Source organism: Cloeon dipterum, chromosome X (assembly GCF_949628265.1).
Source record: "Cloeon dipterum chromosome X, ieCloDipt1.1, whole genome shotgun sequence".
Classification (NCBI taxonomy): Eukaryota; Metazoa; Arthropoda; class Insecta; order Ephemeroptera; family Baetidae; genus Cloeon; species Cloeon dipterum.
Genome location: NC_088790.1, coordinates 17,542,245 through 17,569,971, shown reverse-complemented (window position 1 = coordinate 17,569,971; position 27,727 = coordinate 17,542,245). Strand labels below are relative to the sequence as shown.

At 41.8% G+C, this 27,727-nt stretch overlaps 1 protein-coding gene across 1 annotated transcript; it reads left to right on the top strand.

The window, feature by feature from the left end:
• gukh (GUK-holder) lies at window positions 1-26,526 on the top strand. Its single transcript, XM_065492066.1, has 9 exons — window positions 1-439; window positions 12,059-12,342; window positions 15,021-15,367; window positions 16,916-17,400; window positions 18,003-18,379; window positions 18,705-19,316; window positions 20,957-21,305; window positions 23,136-23,483; window positions 24,286-26,526. The coding sequence occupies exons 1-9, from the start codon at window positions 130-132 to the stop codon at window positions 24,771-24,773; spliced, it is 3,600 nt and encodes a 1,199-aa protein (XP_065348138.1). The 5' UTR covers window positions 1-129; the 3' UTR covers window positions 24,774-26,526.
• The last annotated feature ends 1,201 nt before the right edge of the window (window positions 26,527-27,727 follow it).

The following is a 27,727-nucleotide window of genomic DNA, read 5'->3' as shown; positions in this document are numbered from 1 at the left end:
TTGTGTTTTCGAGTTTTCAGTTAGTTAGGGTTGGGAGATATGTAGGAGCGGAGGTCGTCGGTTGTCTGGCCGGCGAGGTGCGGTATCCGTAATGTGATTGCTGTCCGAGCGTCGGACACGCGGGACAGTATGCCGTTCGTGAAGCGAGTGGTGCAGCCAACGCTGCTGTGTCGCGCCTCGGACACTGCCCGGACGCAGGCAGGGGCGGCTCCTGCGGGACGCCTGCTGCAGGACGATAGCGAGCTGGTGGCGGTCAACAACTGCGCCCTGAGCAACGTCATCCGCCAGCTCTCCTCCCTCGCCGGACACGCGGACGAGATCTTCGGACAGCTGAAGGCGGAGCTCGGCCAGATCAATGCCAGGGCGTCCGGCGTCCGGGAGCGCCTCGAGAGCCTGCAGGCGCGCGCCGAGGATCTCAACGCGCGCACCGTCACCGTTCGTGAGTAAAATTTTGTTTTTTGTTAATATTTTTTATGTTTAAAATTTGGAATTATTATATTAATGATATTCTTTCATAATTTTTATTTTTAGGCCTGAAAATGATAATTTAAAATTGATTATAAATTTTTTTAAATCGAAACCTTAAATTTTAATTAAAACCGTTATATCCTTGTTTTAAAATTGAAATTTGCAAGCTGATTTGGTAATCATGCATCGTATGGCATTTTGAAGCCGTAGAAAATATTTTACCGGCAGCTGCCCCTTCAGGTGGTCCGGAAACGCTCATATTATCCATATTATCGAAGGGAAAATATTACGCTACGCGACCTTTCTCGGAACAAACAAAAAATACCTCTACGGCCGTTTCAGCCTGTCCATCCCTAGCCGTTAAAACATCAATCAACCTGTCGAAAATCGGCTTTTAAAATAAAACAAGAAAATTATTTTAATGCTCGTTGACGTTGCATTTTTTTATCTCTTTGGACTCATCTCGGCACTAATTAGGTGCATTACTCTTTCGGCGTGCATCCGCTCTTTTCTCTTTTTGTCGGCTGATAAGAAGTTCAAGTCACTCAATAAGGTCAGTCGCTTCATTAGCGGACCATATATTTTAATGGCAGGATAATTATTCGAGCGTGCGGAGATGTGTTATCGGCCCTGCTTTGTTGCCCTGCCGCCAAGGCATTTTGCGCCTCAGGGCGGCTGCGTTCTCGGCTTGGCACACTCTGGCTTTCCTGGTCGTTTGTTTTGACAGTTACGCAAACACGCTCCTCTGTGGTTTCAAGAGGCAATTTTGCTTGAAAACGTTCCCAAGTCATTGCGAGCGACGCTCTTTTTTGTCGCCGGCCGCAAACATAATTAATTTGCGCTGCGCCGCTCGCTCATTTTTCCCATCCGCGGCGTAAATTTGCGCGGAGCAGCGGGAGACAACAGGTTTATTAGCGGCCGGGTGTCAGAAAGCGTTTTGCGCGCAAAATGAACGACTCATTCACCGTCGACAAAGTTGAGAAAAATTGCTCATTACAACCAGCGACAGCGGCCGTTTTCGCGCCATTATCTGCGCACTGTGAATCAAAACCAGTTTCCATTGATAAGAGCGGTGGCGTCGTTGTTGACGGGCAGATGCTCTGGCGCGCGTCGTTTCTGTTGCTGCTGCGTCGGCGCCTCAAAGTGATGGTTCCGTGATGCGAGCTTACGCCCTGAAAGTCGCTGCTCGGTTCCGACCCTTGTTGTCTGATGGGTGAGAAATCGGCTTTGTCAATTCTCTCAAGGAGAGGGACACCATCAGCGGGGGTGCGGACCACCTGAATAGGCTCGTAAACGATCGGGGAAGTGACGCAACTTTGAAATCCTATGAAAAGAAAATCTACTATAGTTTTTTAATTTTGTCATTTTTTTATTCTTTTGCTCGTGTCTTCTTTTGATGGAAAGTGGACAGTCAAGGAAAATAATTAAAAATTTTAACGACTTTGCAAAAACTGTTCGTGTTTCCTGTGTTCTTTGATAAGATCTTTTCAAACAGAAAATGTACTCAAGCCAACTCTCTAAAACTAAGTTTTTATATATACTGTATAAACAAATTGACTGATGCTAAGTGTGTTACTTTAAGTTTTTTTTTTGCATTTTGTATATTGAACAGTTAAGTGTCATTTTATCATTTTTGGGCCAATGCGAATGTTTAAAATGTTGTTAAACTATTTATTGTTTGGTTTATTTATTTGTCGCCGACGGCGTGCAACTAGGAACCAATAAATATGTCTGTAGATCTGAATATTAACAAATATGAAATAAATAATTCTATCAAATTGCCAATATAAGAGCTTCATGAGATAACAAGCAAGGCTCATCTCATTTTTCATTCCCCTTACCAAATTGTATTTAATGGCGATCCTCTATAGAGACACACACAATTCAGTCTGAGAGCAACCTTGGCGGGCACACAACAAAGCAGAGGAAATTGCCTCCACGTCCACGGAGCACGTATAAATTCACCATAACACAGGCCTCATCAGTTGGAAAATTTGCCTGGCATTCCGTGGTCCCGAATATTCACGCAGCTATCTCATCGCAGCGTCTGTCCGCTCGCGGATAGATAATAAGCTTCTGCGCACGGACCGATTATTCTTTCACCATTATATTAGTTCGGGGGGCGGTTGCAAACGGATTTTCCTAGCATACCATAAAAGTACGTTGAAAATAGCTCTGATATAGGATTACCGCGCGTGATGATTTATGCGCCCGTTTGTTGCGCGACTTTGCACTTTCACTGTAAACAGCCGTCGCTGGCCGCGATATAGCGATTGCGCTTATATTCTCGCAGTCGATTAAAGACTCTCGTGTTTAATAAGCTCAACAAGAAGATAAATCAGTGGTTAGTTAGCTTGTGCGACTATTTCGACACTCTTGTCGTGCATTTAAACACGCTGCCTGTTCTGTTTATGGGACTTGTACCACCTGTTGAATTTTGTTTCCGTTTGGACATTTGAGACAGGGAAATTTGCAGTGGAGTGTCAAAATAGAAAGTTGTAGCATTTTGCATACAGAGGGGAAGAATAAAGTTTACGAGGTTTCGATTTTATTTAATTATTTATTTCCCTATAAAAATTAAGGGCCAATGTCCTCGATAACGTGCTGTAGTTTCACAAAAATTTTACACACGTGGCTCGCAGAAAATGTTAATAACCATGAAGATATTTGTGGTGAGTCGTGATTATAGTTAAGATTGAAATCTAAAGAGGCTGCGTCTGAGTCAACGTTAATTGCCTGTAAATAGTCTCGGTACAATAATTGTCTGTGGTTCCAGCCCAAATGAATTGTTAACCTTGACGCGGCTTTAAACATTTTTCGCGGATGAATTCGGGCCTTGGAGCTGATATTTCACGCGCGCACCTTGCCGACCATCCACTTTTAACTCTTAATTAAAGGTGGTCAGGCGTAAAGAGCAGTGTTGAATTTTGCGCTGCAAAAATGCTTTGTCGGCCCCGAGGATCAAATTCTCACTTGGCTGCTCGCTGGAATTGATGGTTCGCTAACCAAAATCACCGTGGCTGTTGGAATAACGTCCTGTTAAATTCGTCTGTCAGATAAATCACGTGAATGCATAGATCACATAAAAAACTGTCCTTCAAAAGTGCCATTTCATGAGCAATAAACAACGGAACGAGCAGACGAACGAATATTTCACTTTGGTGGTGCGCGAGAGAAACGGAGCAACACGATCTGAGAATGAATGTCTCGCGATAACTTACACAGAGGAAAATAATTACGCGGTCGGCGCGGACGCAAACCATGCGTGCATTCTCACAACAGAACTGTGCCGACGGAGAGACGAGACGCGCACGGATATTGAATAAAAAATCGCGCGCGACGGGTTCACGTGGAACTTCTGAGAAACGACTGCTGTGCTGTTGCATGCAGTGAAAGCCTTCTTTCTCTGTTTTCAGCCGCATGCTGAGATTTATTTTTATAGGAAAATCTGTCCAACAGGCCGGTTGCCATAAAAGGACGAAGAATTCTAAAATGCAGCTCCACTTGAACGTAATTAATGGGGATCTCTAAAATGCCGATGGGCAGGTGCCGATGCGAGTCAATTTTTTGTTGACTATTGTGTGTGTATACCCTCCATTCGTCCTCTTTTCCTAGGTCCATATAACTCCTCTATTTCCCCTCTTCGGTCATCGTCCCTTGCGCATTCTCATTCTTTTGATGAACGAACAGGATTTTCTGTCCTAAAAAAGTTCAGACGAAGATCCAAAATAATTTTACAAACAAGCTAAACCTGAGGTTTGTGTCAATAGTCTGATATTGTAAATACCTAATTTAGTCAAATTCATTCATTTTTAAATGAGCAGGAACCTCATTTTCCTCAGACGCTGATAGCCAGCGTTGCTTCCAAATAAATGAAAACGCGAGGCATTGGCCTTTGCTCGTAATAGCCGGGACACATGTAGGGCTTTGGACTTTATTATGCATATCCTTTGCTGCTGCTGGTCGAAAGCCATAACAATGTGAGGGAATAGTTTACAAAGAAAGCGGCTTTTTCTTTCAACCTGCCTCAAGGAACTGATCAATAACAACAACTGCGTGTGAACCTAGGGTGACGAATGGAAAAATGAGTCTCATGACATTTTGTTTGATTTGCATGGAAAATAGAGATTATCTAGAATGAAATGAGTTGTATTTTCCACATAGCCATATTCAGTTTTTACGCGTACGAAGCAATTAGCACATTGACGGAGAGATTTCTTTACAAAAAATATTTTTTTTATGAGAGTTGAAGGCTGCATCGCGGTCATGAACTCAGGAAGAGTGACGTGACTGCAAATGTGGCCTGAAATGAAATCCACGCAAGATGCTCGTGCTGCGGCTTAGATCTAATTTACTTCAAAATGGAATCTCAGTGAACTTGTTTTGCATTGACAAGTCGAGATCGCATTTCGTGAGAGACTTTCGTTTAGAGAGACTTCAATATGGAGAACATTTAGAATTTTTCTGCAGTAACGGAAAATTAATTTAAACATCAAAATCAATAAATAAGCCACCCTATAGCTTAAGGTCGCTGCGTGTAATCTTAGTAGTGAACAAAATTGATCAGTGAAGCGAGTAATTTGCTAGTCTAATGGCTATACTATAATTTGTATAATCCAGTGGATTTTCGTGCCATAGTGGATGTGTGGGGAAAGTTAAAGTAATTAATTAAAAAGCGAGCAGAAGCCTCTCAGCCACGCGGAGATGTTCCTGCGTGCTTATTATATATTATGTTAGACGCCACAATATAGCGGCCACTCTGCTGTTCGTGGTGTATAATTTTTAAAGGGATTCTCTTTCAAGCGTAATTTTATATTTCAAAAGCAAGCAGCACGAGAGAGGTTACTTCCGTTTTCACGTCACAGCCGCAGCCAGTCATGGAACATAATGTGAGGATTCGGTAGAAATTTACAATGCTATAATATTCAAAGCAAACACAAATTATGATGCAAGTGCAAGTGTTTGCAAAGAGACGAATTTTTTTATGTTAACTATATAATATTATATTAATGTATAATTTTTTTCACAGCATCAAAACAATTTCCTGCTTGCAATAGGATTAAATTCAAATTGGTTCCGTAAAATTTTTAATTCGCGACTATGACGGGGTGATTTTGTTGTGAGCAATGCATCAGTGATCAATTTCGCTGTAAGTGTACTCTGGACACAAAAGAGCGTGAAATCGGCAGCTACAGTCATCTGGCGCGCACAAACAAAAAACTTTGAATGGGTAATGGAAACCGTTGCGTTGTTTATTTCGAGACCCCAAGAGTGCGTGCGGCCAGCCCCCAAAAGAAAGGGACAGAAGGCGATCCGAAAACACAATTTGCGGCACATGGGTGCGCGAAACAAAACAAAGAGGTGCATTGTGCAGCACAATTTGATCCGTCTCTGCCTCCTGACGAGCCAGCAACGCGCAGGGGGAAGCCTGACTCACATCAGAATATATAAGCAGCAAAAAGTTCCACCGTGAATCAGCAACTCGGAGTTGGTCACTATGTAGGGTTGCCACACCGAAATATGAACCCAAACGTGGAGTCGATTCATCTGAGTTTACTCCTGGCAACCCTGAAACCATCCATGCTCTTCGGATCTTCGCTGTCGGTTCGAAAACCAATCACCAGGATTATAATAAAAAATGACCTCCGCGTGCACAAAATACTTTAAGCCTCTCGTCAATAGTTGTCAGCCCGCAACTCTGACAACAACGAACCGTGATTCGTGGTAACCCGTATAAAAAACCGGCGTGTTTCTCTGGTTTTTATCATGTGTGTGTGTGTGTGCTGCTGCTTTCCCGCCGCCTGCGAGAGATCAAAAATCTGTTTCAATTACAACATATGGCACTGCAGATAGTAAATAATCTCCGCCCCCTTTTGTCGGGTTTTATGGCATTGCAGCCAGAGGCGGAGTGCTCATTGCGTTGAATGCGAATTTAATGAACTTTATGATGCGTGCATTCAGATAAATAGCAGAGTTGATTGCGCTCTGTCCGCCGCAGGCTCTGAAAGGACTCTGATGATATTTGTATATTTTTTCTATCTCCAAGGAGAAGGCCGCGTCAAAATTGCAATTTATTTTCATTATGAAGTTCCCTTACGAAACATTGAAAAATTTATTCTCGAGTGTCTATTCTTGAATATAGAACCAAGAGAAAAAATGACGCATTACGTAGCATCAAAGATATAAAAAAGCATTCCAACCTGGCTGCTGGCCAGAAAATTTGAATTGAACTGTTCTCCACGCAGCGACACCGGATCCATTCCCTTCTCTCCTGCGAAGCTCCACAATTCGTGATTTTTTCAGTCATTTTAATAAGCAAGAAATGTCGCGCCTCGAAAGACAATCTGTGCAGACACGAAAGAGGATTATCCTAAACGCGCACCCCAAAGGACATGTGCTTAGACTATTTTTAGCAGTTTTCCAAATGCAGCGATAGAGTTTCGTTTTAATCTGCTGCGTGCCGGGCATTAAAAGAGGGGCGAGCAGCCACGTCTCCTTAAAGTCTAATTTTGGATCTCGTTTCACTGCTTCTCTTCATGTAAATGCAGCGCCAGACGAGAGGGTGAAAATGCGCCGCCCTCTCCCAGCAAATGGATGTTTTAGGCACCTTAAAGACACTTAGCTAAACAACTAATGAAATCTTAATGTGGTTTGAAAAGTAAACTCGAATCTTGCAGCTGCCGCATGAAATGGATGTGGCGCAATTATACGCATTGTTATTAGCTGAGATATTGAAGCACTCAAAAATCAAGCACAGAAATGGTTTTTGAAGGGATTCTTCAACTATAATACCCACAAATATGTAATATTTTTTCGTTAAAATTCAGAATTTTGTTAATAAATAGAAAAATAGATTTAAAATAGAGGAAAATTGGGTTTCTCCGAAAACCTTTTATAGCAGAACGTGGCTAACTATACCCAAATGATCCTATGACTATAATGAAACCAAAGAAAATTAACCTCTGGACGTAAGGAGCCGTCTAATCATCTCTAAATTCATGTGTAGTCTTGCGGTACTAACTAAAAAAATAGGTAAAAAACCACAATAAGATCATAAAAAACACTGAATAACCAAACCAATCGAGTCCCCTATTCAATGCGGATTCATTTATTTCCATTTCAGCCTGAGAGTTCAGAGTTCAGTCCCTTTCTCTTGGAAATTCAATTGCTTTTAAAGAGCTGACTAAATATGGAAGGTGTACATACACGAGATAGGCACAAAAAATCGCGTTTACCGGGACAGTAATTACACAAAAGACTGTTTGTCCGTGCGACCGGCTCGCCAACTTAACTTGTTGCCGTGCGCAAAGAATACACGGCGACGAGAGAAGCAGGAGGTACGTGCTTCGCGTCCCATTATCTGCGTCATTGACCGCGCCAAATGGCAGGGATGGAGCAGGACGGAGACTGGGACGCGCGGTTTTCGCCTAATCCGATCTGACGGCTCGAAAATACCAAAATGTTGATGCTAATCTCAAAAAGGTATTGCGATGCTGCTGCGGCGGGAATCAAAGAGGCAAATAAAAGGTTGAATTCGACTTTGCCTCTGGCGAAGGCAGGAAAGTAGGCACGGGTCCAAAGTAAACATTCGTTTTTATGGTGCTCTTTGTATTCGGTTCGAGGGGGCTAATTGCGTGAAATTGACGTGCCACTCTCACTTCTCACCGTCGATGCGAGAAAATACATTCCAAACGGGCGACAAATTGCTATTTTTAACACTAATTGATTTGTGTTAAAATGATATTAGTGTATTCCAAGGATTTTTATTAGCTTTTTAAAATTTCTGTGTATTTCTGCTTTCACTCATGAATCAAATCGATTTTATTTCTTTTTCCGGAATCGAAATCAATAATAACCTTGATGCTGGTTCAATAAACACTTCCTGAAATCACGGGCGATAAGATCCGAATCATCAACTTCCTATCAATTTTCACTACATTTCAGCCTGGTTAGCAGCATAGTGCGTGTTTCGATTATGATTGCGTGACTGATGAGACGGATACCATAAAAGTTTCAAAATGATTCATTGATTTTGAAAGTGAAGCATTTTGACTCCCGCTGCAGTCAAAGCCAAACAGAAAGAAGAGAAAAATTAGTCACAAAATTATAGGGCAAAAGAGAAATTCATTGAAGAGATGAACCTAATTTACATAGTACTATTTTCCTGTGAACTCTTTCACTGTGTCACTTCACTCTCTGTCCTCAAAAGAACAGGAAGCAGTGTGCGACTGACTATAGCTACTCGCGATTGTAACTCAAATTCAGATTCAGAAGCAGGGGCACGTATCATGTTTTATGCATTTGTGACACTATTCTCGCTGGCGGCAGACGCACCGCAGACAAGAGTGGCGTTCAAGTGAGGTGGCAAGCTGTTTATCAGTTCCCTCCGTGCGTTTCCACCCTACAAAAAGCACGTGCATCAGCCCCTAAACTGTTCGCTATCTCTATACGCCCCTGCGCGTGCATAAACTATTCTATTTGAGAGGAAGAAACAACCTTTTTTCGTTGAAAATGTAAAATTAATGTGTATTTGTTCTACATTATAGCTTTTTAAAAGTGTTTAAATCCAAATAGTTTGATACATTCATTCCGAAAAATAAGGCAAAGCACATGTTTGTAACATTTTCTCACTTTTTAATATTTTAGAATTTCTATGAACAACTCACAACGAAATCTTTGAGCAAGACTGCGTGGGTTCGTTACCCGGGCCCTCCTGAATCTGTAAATTTTGGCAAAGCTTTTTTCATTCATAAATGTTAAAAACGACATTTCTGTGGAAGAAATCGTAAAATTTTGTCCCCAATATTCAAGCACGGCAGTTCTAGAGTCCCAAGAGAGAGACGAAGAAATCCCACATTCCAAAGTCCCCTGACGCACACGCATATATGGAACCGAAATCATAATGTATCACAAAAAGCGTCGCGCGCAAATCCTCGCTCGCTTTTATTTAATACATTTTCGTCGGTGTGATTTCGATTGAAAGCGCGTCCGGCGACCGGAAGGTTCGTTCCGCCGCCGTTTGCTTTATTTGCACCTGCCTGCCATCCATTATTAGCGCTGACTCACTTTTCAAAAGCTTCCCTCTCCGCAACGCTCCGGCGTCCCCGTTCGTGCTGCTAATTTGAAATTACTATTTTATTGTGCCGCGAAGGGCAATTCATACGTTGAGTACATGCGCGCATTGTTTCCAACGCGTCGATCGGATAATTCGCTAATTAGAGACTGCCTGGTTAAAAATAATGGCCGATCGCGTTGCGTGAAATTGTTTGAGCAGGGCTGGATTGCTTGCTATTATATTGCTTATTCATTTTTAATGGTTGCAAAATTATATTTATTTGCAACGCCTTGCTATTTGCTATGAAAACAAAGGATGTTTTTACTGGTTATGACCATCCATTCATTTTTTCGATCTTGACGGTTAAGGTCGCCAGAGATTACTTTTTAAATTAAATATCTGTTTTGAATTTAAATGTCTCAATTCTTACTGAGTTGCGGCTTTATAAAGAAAGTTATGGCACAACTCATGAATGAGAATTACGTATTAGTATTCACGTTCGCCACAAAAACCAGCAATAATTCATTTCCTCCGTCTTGTAAGATGATAAAATCCGATACCAACAGAAGTAAAAATTCTCGGGATACCACCATTCAAGGCATTAAGAGAGAAATAATAAAAAGCGTGCACTTGGTAATAACAACCTTTATCTCTTTATCCTTTTTTTTATTGGTCGAGTTGATGTAAAAAGGAGCGAATTTATTTATTTATTGCTGCGCCGCGGGCGTAGGGCATGCTGCTTTTTATGAATAAGCAGCCAAACAGATGTAATTATAGAGCGCGACTCTCGCACGCATAATTTTAATCGTATAAGCGAGCCTGTTATTATAATCACGCATTTGCTTTCCTGTTGACTCGTGGGACTTGTGGATGGGCCGAACTAAATGAATTCATAATTGTTGCGTGGCTTTGCAAAACAAACATTTTTTATGAATGGGGAAGTCAAGAACAATTATATATAAATTAAATGGTTAATCATCGTCGCTTAATAATTCCTATTATCGCTTCCCTTTTAAATCAATTTTAGCTTGTTTGCTGTGTTTTTATTAACTTCGCATATTATTTCGTCTAACATAGCTAAATCATAACGTTATTTGAACACAGCAGTAACTAAATCTCATCCGATTTAATCTAGAGGGAAACATTATTTAGGTGATTAGTACATTTAGTTCAAGGAAACAGAGTTATTAGTGATGATAATTTTTAATAATTGCACGGAGAAAGGAAATTCGGTTCAGAGCGCTGCACAAGCCTCTTGTCATTTTCCGCTGTTTTGCGCTGTTTAGTAGAAACACGCGAGAATCATTCTTAGAATTCAACACAACAACAGGCGAGGAGGAAAAGTGTCATAGTTATTTCTCGTTACAGTTCTCGCTCGCACGTCAAATACACTATGTATGATTTCCTCCTGTATATAGCGCAGCAAAGCTGCAATGATGCTGAAAAACGCGAAACGAGAAACGATGAATTGCCGTCTCGAGGTTTTGTTTGCTGACGTCTGGGAAATCAATCCTCTGCTGCCAGTTAGAGACGAGTGAGTTTCTCGCGGTAAACAACTCGGATTCTGCTCCCCCGGAGTTCATGAAACGCGAACTGCATACACACTTGACTGCTGAAATAAGTCACACTCACTATTATGCATGAGTCAGAGCGCCTTTCGTGGCGAATGCGGAGGAGGAGCAGCATCATACCAAATAATAATCGTGGAAAATCTTCGACTGCTCGCTGCAAGACTCTTTCTTTCTCGTACATTTGAGACCTTGGATCACCTTCAAACTGGTTCTCCGGCCCCAGCAGCTCTGAGATCGAGCGAGCAGTGAGCGAGGAGAGAAAAAACGGACAATAATGAACGGCTGCTCCATTGTTGTATTGTCTTGCCGGCAAAAGGGACGAATGGATAGGAATTCAGATGATATTGCTTTGCCTTATAAAGCCGCGCAAAAGAATTCGCCGGCCGTCGAAATTAATGTGCAGCCACCCCGAGAGCATAAAGCAAAACGCCTGTTTTTGTAGCCGAACGAAATGCTGTTTTTACAACGCAAATAATAATTATACCTTCTTGGCAGGCACAATGCAGATTGCATTTTACACATGATTTATTCCTCGGCAGAGCCACATAATTTTCAATTTGTTCTAAAAAGTGATTAGCAAATCTGCCATCAGCAAATCGTGATTTGAGACTGAACGCTGTTTTTACGTATTGGAGGCCTATGTGGCGTTGGTGCAAATGCTTACCAATAAGTCAACAATCTAATCAAGCGGTAATCGTCTAGATAGATAGGTTTTTTGTAGATTTTATTTTTTTCTGAATCAGAGATGTCACGATGTATCCTTATTAAAAAAAGAAAAAACCTTATTAGCTTGCAAATAGCCCATTAAAACTGTGCCTTGAGTTTATATATTTAAAATGCCTAACGTATCATAGAGATAATCTTCATTCACACCTTTAACTCCTCTTCATCCAACGTAATGTAGACATAATGAGGCGAGCCAGCCGAAAATGGATCAGAACTAACCACAAAAATGTTGTTTCAGCCGAGGGCGACCTGACCACTTACTGGCAGCACAAGGCGCACTTTTTCAAGGCGAAGCAGCCAATTGTGAGCGGATTGTTCACGCCTGAGTCGCGTCCGATCGAGTTGCAGCGCTTGTACGATGCTGCCGGACAGACTCCAGTCCTCAAGATGCGCCAGATGGACCGCCTGCGCAGGGACGGCAAACGCGCCTCCAAGATATTCATGTGTACGCCCGTGCTCAGCACAGAGGAGAACCGAAAGGCACGTAAAAGGTCCGCCCTCAACGACATCGAGACTAGCAAGGTGGGTTTAGTGAAATAAAGAGTCAAAAAGCCTTTGAATAACGTGTGATATTTTATTGAATTTTACTTAATGTTCCTGTATTATTTTAAATATGAGTCAAACCTGCTTATCGCAATATACATATTTTTAATGCGATAACGATACTTAAAACAGGAATTTCTAAATTTAGAACAGAACTATTATTTACAACGTATCAATGCAACAAATGCAAACCATTGACCGCATGTTTTCATAGATAACTATGATCTGTGTCATTCTACCATGCAAACGCAGCAACGACCTTATATGTCTGTTAAAAGATACGCAGAGCCTGTCAGGTTCAGGTCGGAAATTTCAGACGGCGTGCGGCGTGCGGTTGTCTTGCAATGTAGCGTCACGTGCCTGATTAGCTTTTTAGGTTATCTACTGAGGAAAAGGGAGTGTAAATTACTCACTTGTGTTTAACAGCGCAAAAACTCAAACGCTAAAAATGATAAGAAATCTGAGCAAGTACGGAAACCCGCTCAATGCTTGCCTAGGTCGTTTATGTACAGTTTTGTAATGTTGAAAAGCTGTTGAATTTTGAATAGTAAGGATTTAGAGAGAGATTAGAGGGCGAAAGAGGTTTGAGTATACTTGACTTGGAAAAGTAGAGAGGATCAAATGATGCTCTTTTGAATAAGCCAGAGGTAATGACGGAGTTCATGTTTTGGTCCTGAGACCTTCATGTAAAACGCATTTCAGGGATTACAAAAACTGAGTTACAATAATTCTCCACTGGAGTAAGCTAACAAAGAGAGAGAGAGAGATTCTCAGTGCACTCACCAAGCTCATTGATCAGTCTCCATAGAGAGAGAAAAATGCTGCAGGGAGGATCATGTTGGTCGTCGTGTCTGGGGTTTAGAGGCGGAGGAGAGAGAATCGAGTTATTCATCTCGGCGGTTGCATCTTGTCTAGCGTGTGTGCGTGCGGTCGGGATTATGTGGCAACCTGGGAATTCTTGTCGAGCTGGACCCATAAAAAGCGTTATTCCTCGCCGCGTGTGGGTGTAAAATAATGCACGAGCAAAGACGGCTAACTAGTCCTTTACCAAGTCTCCTTATAAGTTCGGGGTGTGAACCAAAACCTGTTGCTTTAATACAACAGAACAAATTGCCTCGTGGAATATAATTTACCGAGCAAAGGTGACAGAAAGATAAGTAAAAATATTTGAAATTGTGTTTCTTATTCCATCTTAATTTAAATAAAAAACCTGGGATTTACTTCAATACAAAAATTATGATGTTAGTGATTTAATGTCACTTTATAGGAAGTAGACAATCTGCAGGTAAATAAGGACGGACCACAAGGTACTCCCTGCGTTTCTTGAAGCAAAAACGAAATTCTTGTCGTATGATTTGCACATATTATCGGCCGTCCTCGAGATGAAGCTGTTCAGACGGTCGAGACAAACAAAAAGCGACATTTGTGGCAACGAAATTAAAAGTTCCATTCAGCAGCGTGGCTTTTATATTTGCGGTTTCTTTTTGCTGTGAGGTGGAAAGGAACTTATACCAGCGCTCTGTTTTTACTGCTCCTTCACGCTTGGTTAAAGAAATCGCTCGCGAAAATTTGTAGGCTGCACGAAGGCAAATAAATCATCCACATCGGCTCATCTGATGGCTCAATTTTGATTCTACTTTGCCTAAACGGGGAGAATCCGTCTGTGCGTGATGCGTTATTCAGGAAAAGATCAAAACCCTAACGGCGCTTTTTGTGATGATTATAACACAATTATTTGGGCGCGTGTTCTCTGAAGTTAATTAACCTGGTCAGTGTGTAGGCCCGGCTATTAGTCTGTCTTTCCAGCCGTTTTGATCCTTTTTCGGGATAAGTGGCGCAAGGGGAATAAATTAACGTCACAATATTAAGGCAAAATTATTAAATATCCATCAATGAAGGCTGATACCGCTACAAAATCATCAAGAGGATCTCGTAATAAACTTTCCTGTTTGAAAATTTATTTTAAAACATTTTAAGTAAATAAATACCGTAAAATTTAGTTTACAGTAGGTGAACCACAAGGAATAGGTGGCTCAAATGTTTGAATCGTTTAAAAAATAAATACATTGGTTTTTATTCTGATAAAGTATGAGCACGATTTTGCCTGAGCCGTCTAGAGGAAAGATTTACACTGATTTTAATCTAAATAATTTTTGAACATGCTCTAACTAAAGCTGTAAACTAGTTCACTATATCAGAATAATCAATCAATCGTCCTATTATGTATTTTAATGTCGCTCCATATAAGAATAAGCTTTAAAACGGACTCGCCGAAGATGTTTGACACGCATTAAGGTTTTGATTTTTAAGTTTTTACTGTCTGTATCTGTAGCATTTGATAAGGTAGAGAGGATAAATTTATTTCAACTTTCTAATTCTATCAATTGATACGTAAATTGAATATATTTCTAAATCCAATAGGAAATCCTTGTCGAGTTAAATAACACATTACGTTCAATCTGCGTTTCAATTGTTGAGTATAATTAACCAGTTCTAAATTTTCATAATCCCATATATATCTGAGCTTTTTAAGAATTGCAAAAAAAAAATATTTAAAAATTTCGCTCAAATGACAAACTTATCAGACAGACTCATAAGCTCAAAAACCTACAACTGGAAGATTGAAAACTAATTTTGCTTGCTTTCTTTTTTTGCAGCCGGCGTCTCTGTCACGAATCCGTGAGTGGCGGTCAAGCGAGGTGCTAGGTTCATCCGTGGCGCCGCCCGACGTGAGCCTGGCGGCGCCGGTGAACGCTTCGGATCTTCTTGAGCACCTACTACCATCGCCTGAGGAGCAGCTCAGTGTAATCGCGCGCCACTTCCCTCCGGAGATGGTGGCGGTCGACGTCACTGGACGCAACTTCGACCGCCAGCAGAGAAGTCGGCGCTCACTGTCGCAAATCGACACGCGCAGGGCCGAGAGGCACCGCAAGCGCCGTTCGTTGCGGCGCAACACCATCGCGGGCACCAGCGAAGCAGAGCTGTTGCGACAAGCGGCTGACGGGTGAGTTTTTGGCACATGAAAACGGTCTTTTAAGTAATGCTGGTGGATGCTTGAAAAGACACGATCGGCCTAGGGCCGTAAAAATTGTACATGTTACGACCCAATGGCAGACGTCTGCATTTCAGCTGTTTTATTGTTAATCATTTTTATGAGTGAGAGGAACATAAAATTTTTAAAATGATGAAAAGTGCCGAAACGCTTAATACCATTATTGTAAATGAGGTTAAATTACCACCAGAAATGTGAAAAACAATAATGTAATCGCAGATTCAGCATCACCCACTAAATTATTTTAAGAACACGCTGACCACAATGTCTATTGCCAATAAGGGTGACGTCAAAGATTTGGCAAAGAACTGCAATCATTCACTGACATTAATTACGAGGCATCTCGCCAATTTCAGCCTCTGGCAGTGTTGTTTTGAGATTTAGCTTAGTCCAGTATAACTTTTTCATGTATCTACACGTGTCACAAAATTTGTCTCCTGAAGCGACCTCGACCTCTTTGACAGTGTGGTCAGTGACTGTGAAGAAACAATTGTGTTGGGAGGTACCTGAGTGAATCGGGGAGAAGTACACGTCAAAATAAATCCAAAATAGCTGCTGCTCCACACTTGTAAAGCTGCTCTTGCGTGCGAGGAAGCACAAAGACTTTTTTACCATCAAGATTTCTCGCAGCTAACGACCCTACTGCCGAAGCAGTGATTGTCGTTGATTGATTCTAAATGTTCGTGTCGTTCTACTGGCTTTACCATATACGGTGCAATTCGCACTCGAAATACAGCATGGGTACAAGTTTGTCACACAACGCTTTGTCTTCCATCGGGTGCCTAAAATTTGTTGCAAAGCGTTTCCAATTTGTTTATTAAGTGTAGCGTTATGTGTACTACCCAAATATTTCGCGTTGTGTTGTTTAATTTTTACATTCAAATGCTATTTTTTCATCTCCAATTCTTGTTAAAGCTTGTCAAGCTTGTATAGAGATTTGTAAGAAATCAAAAGAACTAATTTTTATTCAGATTTTTTTAATTGCCGTCTGGAATATGGACGACTAATGAGTTTCATGGGACACAGCGACACGTCTGAGTTCAGATTTGGTTCTTGCACGCTAGTGTGCAGAGCTAGCACATTTTCCCATGGAGAGAAGTTGGCGAGACAGAATTGTAAATAAGACACGGAGGCGGCATTTTTCCATGCGCGCCGGCCGGCAACCAAACACCTTGAGTTGGCCAAAGAGCACGCATCTGTGCCTTTAACCGCAAACTGGATTAAAAGACAGAAAGGCTGTTATTGTTGCATGCCTGCCGTGCAAAGCAAACAGAAGCGGCAACAGCTCGCTCTATGGTTTCAGATTCGAGCGAGAGGTATTCCTTAGACGCCAATTTTGCAAGCTAAAAACTCGATTACAGCATTATTTATTTATACAATGTCGGAGAATTCTCGTGCATCTAAATCGGACCTGTCTTCCAAACCAAACGAGTTTCACTAGAAAAGATTGTAATCGGCAACTCCGCTCATCTCTTAACTTCTCTTGTTTCATCGTTTCAGGGCAAGCCAACTCGGTGGCAGCGAGTCAATCGAGGTGGACTCGTCCCTGCAGAGTCTCCCGGGCAGCAAGCGGAAGCTGTCCTCCGACAAGGTGTCCGACCGGGTGCTGTGCCACCTGAACAGCCTGCGCGAGTGGGGCAGGCAGCGGTTGTCGCGTGCCCGCGAGCAGCAGCAGCCCACCGACCTGTACGAGACCCTGACGCACATCAGGCGGCCGCGCAGCACCAGTCCGCACGTACGCTTGCGTGCGCACGCCGGACGCAAGAATAAATTGGACGTGCACTCGTCGTCGGGCAACTGGAGCGCCAGCAGCAGCAGCGCCAGGGCCAGCGTCGAGTCCAGCTCGGACCACAGGACCACGTCGCACCTGCCTACTTCCTCCAGCAGCAGCACCTGCGACTCGGCCCTCTCAGTTCGCAGAACCAAGGTGGCTCTCTCCATCTCTTCGTCCAACTCGAGGGAATCCCCCGACCTTCATGTTTCAGGTAGGAATGCAACCAAAATTTGACGGAGGGGGATGGAATCAGGATATTTGTTAATCATCACGAGGGGTCACATCATTGATGCCTTTTTATTTAATTCTCCCCGTATCCTTGTTTTGGGAATAAATTTTTGTAAAAATTTCCTAAATATTGACCAACTCAAGAATCTTTTAAGATTTTTTTCTAGGTACACAACAAACTTTCACAAATTGATAAAGTCTTTAAAAGTAAATTTATATCAATAATTTAATATATCCTGCGCATATTTTGAAGCTGTACACTGCTGTTAATAATCTACGCTTCATTTTAAAAATGTGTAGTAAACAGATCTTTCAAATTTTACCTTTCTAAAATGACCATGACGAAAAATTTGTCGCATTTTTTCATATTTTGACTGACCAAATTGTAATCAACATCGCATATATAGAAACTGAAATTCCTTGCTTACCCAGGAGTCCCTTTTCATTTATTTAATAGATGTGCCCCATATAGGAAACCTGCATTGTCAATTGCCAGTTTTCATTTCCTGTCCATATTTTTTTCTCCTGTGTTTCACGGGTAAAATCTTTATTTAAGAAATCTCTTCCTAATTTTTCCAAAAATAGATTCGACTGGTTTCAATGATGGAGAAACGAGTTCTATCTACTCGTGCGACACCGAGGGCTACTACACGTCGTTCCACGTGGACAGCGGGCTGAAGACCCTGCGCGAGGAGCCTTTGGAGTCGACCAACAGCAGCGGTAACATCACCGTTTGCGCGGCGGCCATCAGCACCAAGGCCCTGAGCTGCGAGAACGAGTATGAGTTGTTTGGCAAAGGCAGCACCAGCACCACAGCCAGTTCGGCGGGCACAATTTGCACAGTCAAAGCGCCGCCATCACCTCCGCTGAGGAAGAGCAGTCTCGAGCACTTGGATGTCAGCAGTGACGCTGAGGCGGTTGAACGGAGGGCGCGGGTCAGAAAGGCACTTGACACCAACAGGGTAAAAATACTCTTCCGTCTGATCAATAAATCTGTATAATGAAAATTACGATGACGTGAATTTGCAACGTCTGTCAAATAGATATTATGGGCAAGGAAACCATGACTGCCATGCTATTTTAAACTTTTGGATTCTTCACATTCATTAAAAATAGCCATTCCAAATTTTTCGGCCTCCTGCATCTCGTGACGTATGAAGTTCTCACGTCTGAAATTCAAACTTTTATGCCTTGTAGCTGTGCTTCATATCTTCCCAAGTTAATATTTATCTTACACTAGCCTAAAAACCATAATTTGAAGACAGAAAATTCCCTGTTGATGCTTAGGTGCCGTCGATGTGTGTGATCACACCTCCGCAGAGCGAGGACGAACAGGCGGCCTCTCCGGTGGGCTCGCCGCCGCCGGAGCCGCAGAAGCGAGCGAGTCCACAGCTCAGGGCGCTGCTGCCCTTCAACAACATCGTGGGTCGGGTTAGGGATGCATTGCGCAAATCGCCACAAAAGGAGAGTCTACCGCCCACGCCTGTAGAGAGCCCCGTGGACGAATATGTGACGATCGCGTCAACGGAAGCTGCAGTGCGCGTTGCGCAAGGCGAGTACGTGTCACTGAACGAGCTGCCGCTCGGCGGGGGTGACTCTGGCAGTGAGGGCAGCGCTAAATCGCCGGCCAACTCGCTGGAGCGGCGACGACGCAACGCTGGCGCCAGGGTGTTGCTCGACTCGGATGGAAAAGTTGTCTACTCGTCCGATAGTCTGCGCCGCAAACCCAAGAACACCACTTTCGAGCCGGGGCCGTGCGTCAAGACGGAGAGCCCACCCACGCGCGCCCACCAGAGGGTCATCATCAAGGCCAAGGACGTGCCATGCACGAGCCCACCCGCCACCTCTGCCGCTTGCAAGGCAGGCCCGCACGTCGACATGCTCAAGCTCATTGAACAGGTACGCACGACTTTTTTATTGCTTCACTGAGCCTCAAATGAACACGTGTTTTTCAGCGTGCATGCGATGTTTTGCATTTTGCATTTTTCTTTCTTTTACTCGCCAACTACGCAAACTGAGCAAACCATCATCTTGCTCGAATCTGTAGTTTAAAAAAATGAATACCACCGACCATAATCCTCTCTTGGAATTGGAAGTTAAAAGAAAAATTTTAATTGAAATAAATGCCAAGACAAAAAATTTATGAAAAGAAGGAAGAAAAGACCTGAATAGCCATTTTAAAAATAAATTTCCTTTAGTTCATTAAAAAAGTTCCATTAAATATATGTTGGAAAATGCATTCAATCAAAATCATCACATATGATATATTTCCCAAAATATTTTTCTCTTCCCTTATGGAACACCGCATTGCCCTTACCAAAATGTGTTTCAAGCCCCCTCTCCAGTCTTAGTGCTGCCAAAACGGAACTTAAAGAGTGCGTGCTGTAGCTTGTGTCGCCTCATTTCGACTGCGGTCGTTTTCAAAATTCATAGGCACGAGGCCGGACTCTTTATGGTCTGTGCTCCTTATTAAAAATTAATCTATAATTTTCTCTTTTTTCCGTTCCACTCGGACTTCAACAAAGAGTTTTCTTATATGTTTTTAAATTAGTCAAATTCGTTAAGTTATAAAGCATGCTACTTTTATATGTAGATGAAATACAATTGTTAATTCATCGTTAGCAATTAAGAATTGCATTGTAATTTTGGAAGCAAATTACGTGACTTTTTTGCTGTGGATAGCCGGCCACAGCTGAATAGAGCATTAAAAGGACTTTCACAGTGCGCTATTTTAGCACGTGCTTTGAAGTTAAGAAGGCAATTTGTAGTCTTAATGGTGACTCTCACTTGTGTTGACGCTCAACCAACAAGAACAAAGTGGGACACTTTGAACACGAGAGTGTTAGTTATAAATATATACAATTCCCAATTTGTATTACACCAGATTTTAACACCGAAGAGTGCTGACCTTCAAAGAACCATCGCTCCTTATCTATATTTATAAGATTGTGGGATTTCCTTAATTACAAAACAAGTGCGCCACCTTTCAAGAGCTCATCAGCTCAATGCTAGGAATCACTTTCTACGAATATCTCGATTTTTCATTTAAACTTCGAACCCCAAATGTTCATGTCGTGGATTTGTAATTAATTATCTAACCACTATGTTGAGTGCCAATTATATTATCTGTAAATGACGAAACACTGAACGACCGCTATGTCCTGTTGTGGCACCAACGCAGCCTGAAACCTATTAATGTACTGTATGTCAAAAGCGGACTTGACAAATGACACGAGCGAAATTCCCATTATATGACTGTCTGACTGGTAGATATATCAGAACGACTTTTCCACCTTAATCCCCCGCAAAGCCCTCTTAGCAGCGTTTTACCATGCCTCGCGCAATCATTCTAAAAATGCTCGATTCAGAATATTTCACGAGCCGATCGAATTTCAAACAAAAGCCGAGCACGCACTGTGCGGGACAAAGCGCATTTCGCACATTTCTGGCGCGGAGGCGATCCGCCGAAGCCTACGCACTGGCAGCAATCTGCGCGGGATCGACTTACACCCCCCTATAAGCCGTATCTTTTTCCACAGGAGCAGCAGCAGGGCGAGGAGGCGCATGCTCGCTCGGAAAATATCGATCCGCAGAGCTGGGCGCGGATCAGACGCAACGAGAGCTACCGCCTGGCCGCCTCGCAGCACAACAACCCCCAGCAGCAGCAGCAGCAGCAGCAGCAGCCGCCGCCGCCGTCGGCCGCCGAAGATGTGAAGCGGGTGCTTAACCCCAACACGGCCGGAAGAAGGTTCTACGGCGCCAAAATCATGGTCGACCCCGGCAGAATGGGCCGTCCGCTTCACGGGGCCCTGTACGAGCCGCACGGGTCCCCGCTGGGCCGCGTCACCCTGCCGTCGGACACGCAGCGGGCCCGAGTGCTCGGCTCAGGTAATGACACCGAGATCTGGTGATTTGCCTCGCTTGTACATTTTTTGTACCTAGTCCAATTCCGGAATCGTTGGTTTGTGTTCCGGCCCAGTGTTCTTTGATCTTTCCGACCAGTCTGCTGGCCTACTTTTCCGCCGACTTCAAAGGTTTTGTTTGCGAAACGTGAAATAAAAATACAACAAACAATGCTTCTTGAGAATTGCACTGCTCCTCTTTTTTTCGAGGCTGGGATTAAAACAAAGACAATCCGTGGCTCGTTTTACAAATTGTCAGCGATTTGTTCGAAAACGCAGCTGAAACGCAGACTGGCAGCACAACTTCAGAGAAACACTGCGGCCCATCAAGCATTTTGATATTCGTAGCAGGCGTGCGTGTTTAATGATTTTCTGTTTTAGTGCCATATATTTATTGCCTAAACACACACTACATTGTTTGTGTTCAACTGACAAAACTCCTTCCTGCATGCCACTGTACAAATCTTAATTTTAATGTTTTGTGTTTCATTAATCGATTAATTTTTCGAATTCACTCGGAAACATTAGTACCTGATGTGACTCGCAACTGTACATTGTGTCTTATCTCACAACTAAGCATTGTATATAAGTTCAGCCTATTTTTCTGTACCAAAATACCACAAAGTCGCTTTAAAAAAATAAGTTCGTGTTTTTCTTTTTTATCACAATCAAATGCACCATAGATTACTAAGAGCATAGCGATCGTTTGAAAACGATCGAAATGCAGCACATTCATTTAATTAGAGGAGAGAATGTGTAATTGAGACTCGAGGCCGAAAAAAATGTAGACCAAAGGTAAGTTTTCCGTTTGTCGCAGTAGCATGGCGTATTTGACAAAATAATCAAAACTCAAACTGGTGCCGGATTAGACGGTCCTGGAATTCTAGCCACCCAAGTGCAGTTTTCAGACCGCGTGTTTTCTCCGTTGTATAATATAATATAATTAACCACGTACCTTATTGTATTCAGTCCATTGTGAAGCAGAAAAGGTGCTTCCTGGAATTATTTATTACGAATAATAATCACGTAATATCTGTCGCTGATTTTGAACACTCTTCTTCCTGAGACACAATGAGCCGCCGCGACGCAGTGTTGCTAAACACGCTGTCGAAAAGAGTCAAGCGGCGGCTTTCGTGACCGCTTTTGCATGTTCTTTACACTTGTTTTCTCACCCTTCAAGTTCATAATGGCTACTGAGGGGATATGATCTTGAAAATGTGGGGGAACAGCACCCAGTTTTATCTGCAATCTACTAATTACCTTATTTATGGAGCGATCCCGTTTTATTTTCTTACGCTTCTTGAAAGTAAATATTTTTCTGTGATGATAATAATGTGATTTATTATTTTTAATTAGAATATTTTGTTGGGATAGTATACTTTTCTTATCGCTCATCCAAGCAGAATATGATATTCTTCATTATTATATGTTCAATGAAATAATTTTAAATTTCACTTCTGCACTGCTTATGGGACAGACTGACACTGCTAAAAGTCTTGGTCTGACAAAAAATTGAAAAAAAAACTAACAGCCTCGGTTCACATTATTAAATCTATGCCGCATGGAAACTAAAACGATGTTACTGTACCTGTAATAATCTCAATATCGCGTTCAGTAATAATTCGAAACACTTTGTTGAACATCCAACTTGACCCTCCTGAATCTGATCTTAGAAACATTTTGATAAGTCAGTGATATGCACGCTGCATAATTTCAAACGTCTTTTGAGTTTGCCAGACTGTAGATTTTGAGGGGATACTGTGGTGCCAAAAGCAGAAATTGGAAGTTCGCTGACTAATTCTAATGTGATTTGCAGGCCTGTCAAACGGCACCAACGGCTTCCACCAACAACCCTATACAGGACACAACGGTGTCTACACAAACACTTATGGCGGCAGTCAGCACCTGAACGCGCCTTTCTGGACAATGCCACGTTCTGCCATGGAACCTGGTGTGTCCAGCCTCAGCTCTACGCCCACGAAGCACAACTTCCGCATGCCAGACTGTAACCTAAGCCCAATCAGCAGCCCCTCGTCGCCGCTTGCGTCCCCAGGCGCCCGGCGGCCTCTCTTCAATCAGCCTCGCTCTACGATGAGCACTGATGAGTTATACGCTGCAATCCACAAAAGCAAGAAGAAGATGAACATTAAGGATTCTTCTCCAGGTATTTTGTAAAAAAAATGTAATTTGTAGTAATCCTTGAAATTGATGAAGGTTTAAAAATTTCTAAATCTGTTCCTTAAACGGTGTAACAACAAAGAACCAGATTTTATTCCAGAAATCGGAATTAATTGCTTGAAAGGACAGAAAATACAGATAAAGAATAATATCCTGCAAATTCAACCTCCAATTTTATCAGGATTTTTACATTTCTTATTATTAGGTAAGAACCTTAACAAGGATAGGGATTAGGGATAGTAATTATGGTAATTATATTAATTTTTTTCTTAGTGAGATAATTTTCAAAATTATCAGGAGGTGATCTACAGTTAGATTGACCTCACATGAATTTTGTTTATAAAAGGTACCCTTTCCTTTAGTTTCACATGAATAATAAGGTTTTCATTTTGTGGCTGCTGCTCACTAACATGAAATTGTTTTATAACCAATACAATTAAATGGTGAAAATGATATTAAACATTTTATGATTATCATAGCTTGTAAGTATGTATATTATCTTTTGGTTAAAATAGTGACGAGATCAAAACAAGTACAAAATTCATAATTTATTTGTTAATTATTGTTTGATCTTTTTTCCAATGCAACGCTTCTGCAAGTAGCTTAGCAAAACATTTCAATTGATATTAATGGCAGCCAGATACACGCTGAAGAAGTAGAATTTAATTTCAACCAAAAATTATTTCAATTTTATATGCTTCTGCTTCCGTTTGCATCCATACACAAATACCAAAATATCATATTTTAAAATATTAAATGCCTTTACTTATGCCAATTGACATTTTCAGTTACGTCGAGCTGCAGCAGTCCAGTGGACTGTGACCGCGCAAGCCCCGCCGGCCCCCCAGGAACCCCAGGCAGCAGGCACAGCTGGAGTCCAAGCTCTGCTGAGGCGCTAAACGGGGTCAGTGTGTCAGCGCGCAACAGCTTCAAGCGGCTGCTGCTGGAGAAGGGCTGCCAGAAGGGCAAGGAGCGTAGGATGTCGGCGGTGGAGCAGCTGATGGCCACGAAAGGGCAGTTTGCCCCCAGCCAGCGGTCTCCGCAGCAAACGCTGCACCACAGCCTGAGCAGGAGGCGGTACCGGCACACGGACGTGCTCTCGACCACGATTGCTGAGGAGAGTGAGCCGCAGGCGTACAGGCACGTGACCGCCTCCTACCTGCAGCACCGCATCGATCAGATGTGTCTGTCTCCCAGGCTGTCCGCCTCACGGACGCCCATCATCATCACTAAACCGCCGAGCCCGTCAAAGATGTCACTCGAGACTTCGCTGTAGGCCGTCAGGGCTGATTGCACTGGAAAAAACCGGATTGGAGAGTTCATGCTGTTTTTGGCACCAATTATTGCAGTTTTGGCCTAAATTTTATACATTTAAAATGGGGAAGCGTACTGCGTTCAAATGGCGGAATTTGTCCAAAACGTGTAGTTCTGGACTAGACTGACTGAGGAGTAAGATTTAAAAAATTAACGGGAATGTCCGCAAATATGTCACTCATCGGAAAAAAATTGAATCAGATTTTCCGGACATATTCCATTTTTGTCGGATATTGTCGAAAGCGCTTGGACAAAGTATGGCGGCCCTTTTAAACACATTCCACGGAATTCAAATATTTGCACCGTGTCACTCGAATATTTTGCTCATTAAAATTCCAGATGCATTTAGAGCAATGCACAAAAGTTGACTTGAGCAAGTTAAAATGATTTTCAGCGTGTAGTTGGAATTGAAAAGTCGTTCGCCAAATTTATGTCGCGATTTTGAACACGCTCCAGTGCAAAGTTGTGATTTTGTCAGAGCGCATCCTTGGTTCCTTTAGCTGTAGTGCCAAAATAAATGGTAAGCGCGGGACCAAACTCGAAAAACTATAAGCACCGGTCAAAATACATGTCGAGTCTGAAAAACCGCCTACCTCCAGCAAAGTTGAGACGATGAACTGTTTGCATCAATAAAATATGTACTTAAAAAGCTTGTCGAGTCACACTCCAAAATATATAGGACTGCATGGCCACATTTTGCCCAGCATTTTAGCCTGTCACACCGCATTCCAAAGTCTAAAAGCTGCTTAAAAAAAGATAAACTGAAAGAAGTATACAATCACATTGCGAGAGATAAACTTCTAATGCTATTGGAAAAAACTCCCTATACATACATAAACGCTAAATATAAAATATTAAGTGTTCACTAACAGCTTTAAAGCTTCCTACACGGTTAAAATTATACTATATCGCTCTGAGCATTTTTGGATGTTTCAAATTCACATATCTCACAATTGTAGTGTCTCAAGTATCGAGTTTAATCTGCAACTAAAACATATCTCCTAAATATTTAGAGCTGAAATATTGGATTTGCGTCGTGTGACAGGCAACAACAAACACAATTAAAAAAAGTCACTGCTGCTCTTTTGCCATAGCAAAAGAGACAAATCGAATTAAATTGGCATGTGACCATTATATATCATTGAAATTAGTACGAAATATATTCTCTTGCACTGCTGCTGCGCAATGAAGAAAGCAAAAGTTGAGAAGAGAGTAAAGATTTAATACGTTTGTGAGCGCATCGAGAAGCAATTTTGCATCATGTGGCCTTATGTACATGAAAAGATGAACTCAAATAGATGTGTAATATCACGTTTAAAAGACCAGGTCAATTAGACTAGCAACGCAATTATATCAGCAACTCCAGTACCGAAGTGGACATATTGACGCTGTAGATTTTATTGTTTTACGACGGCCGTAAAGTTAATCATTCTCGTCCTAACATTAAAAGTAGGCCTAATATACTAATTTTATTATCTGACTTTTGTGTAAATATGGTGTAAATGCTTTGTTTCTTGTATTAACTTATTTCCTGCCTGTATTCGGTATATTTTCCCTTGCGTGTCTGAAACTTTTCAGTTATGTCCATAACAATCCTATACGAATCCTACAAAGAAATTTATAGTCAATTTCGTAATCTAGACGCGTCTCTCTTCTTGTTGTTGAATCTTCGGTTTGTTGACATATTTTTCACAATAAAATTTCGCTTCACAGTGTTGAATATATTTTATTGAAAAATTTACAACCCCGCATATCTATTTTGAGTTTGATTTTACCATTCTTGGAATTCTTCAAATAGTAGTGTTTTATGGGATTCTAGCCCACATTAGTTTGTCCTCTACTACCCACAAATTCTTCATTCAAGGCAGTCAAATCCTTGGCATACCTCTTTTGAAAGAATTAAGAAGGATATATATAAAAATGATTTTTTAAAGCTAGCTGGCTGATATCATAAGCTGCACAAGCGGTATTGTGAGGTTTTAGTGGATGTTTGTAAATAATATTTTGAAATTTTCGGGATAAATTTATTCAGAGCACAATGCGCAGCCGTCATTTAATCATGGTGCCCTGTGTGCCACTCAAATATTTCACATACATTTATATTCTGGCACATCTAAACTAAGGGGGATGTTAGGTGGCTGCTCACTTTTTGCTCTGCAAAATGGCATCAGTCCGATTCTGGCAAAATTAAATAATTTGAAAAGCGTAATTGGATTCATGATACTGCTCCCAGATCTTATTTTCTTTTCTCATTCCAGAAGAGCATTCCGCAGTGCCATAGAACAGAGAATTTCTTTCTTGAGCCTTTGATTTTGATCCAGCTGCCACTGTAGCCTGTTTATTTTCTCTCAATGGCTTGTGGCTTTGCTCGCAGATGTTTAGAAATTTGAGATATATGCATGTCTGACAATGAGTTATATCAATTTCCTTACCCTGATTTGTACTCGAAAATAGAAGAGCGAAATTTTGGCCAAAGATAAATGGGGGCAAAATAGCCCTACATAACTATAATAAAGATCATTTTGAAACTAAAGATAGCATGCACTTTGGATTTGACTGGCTACAAACAATGCGAAAGAGAGCACTGATTGTGAGACGTGCAACAACTACTTCAGCTCAAAGGATTGCGAGGCAAATGCGTTGAACGCTGTCAACGAACTGGGGAGCACCCCACTGATTCATATCTTATTATTATTACAAAGCGAAGCTTCACCGATGTGACAATGACATGGAAATATTATTTAATCGAGAAAGTCTTAATGAAAATGATGTGTAGAATGGAATAAAGATATTACATATTCCATCATTAAAACGACCTGAACCATTTAAATTAAATTTAGATAATGTGTAGTTTATATTTTCTATTCTTTGCACAACGTGTAACAGAATATAAATGCTTGAGAACACTTCCGCTTC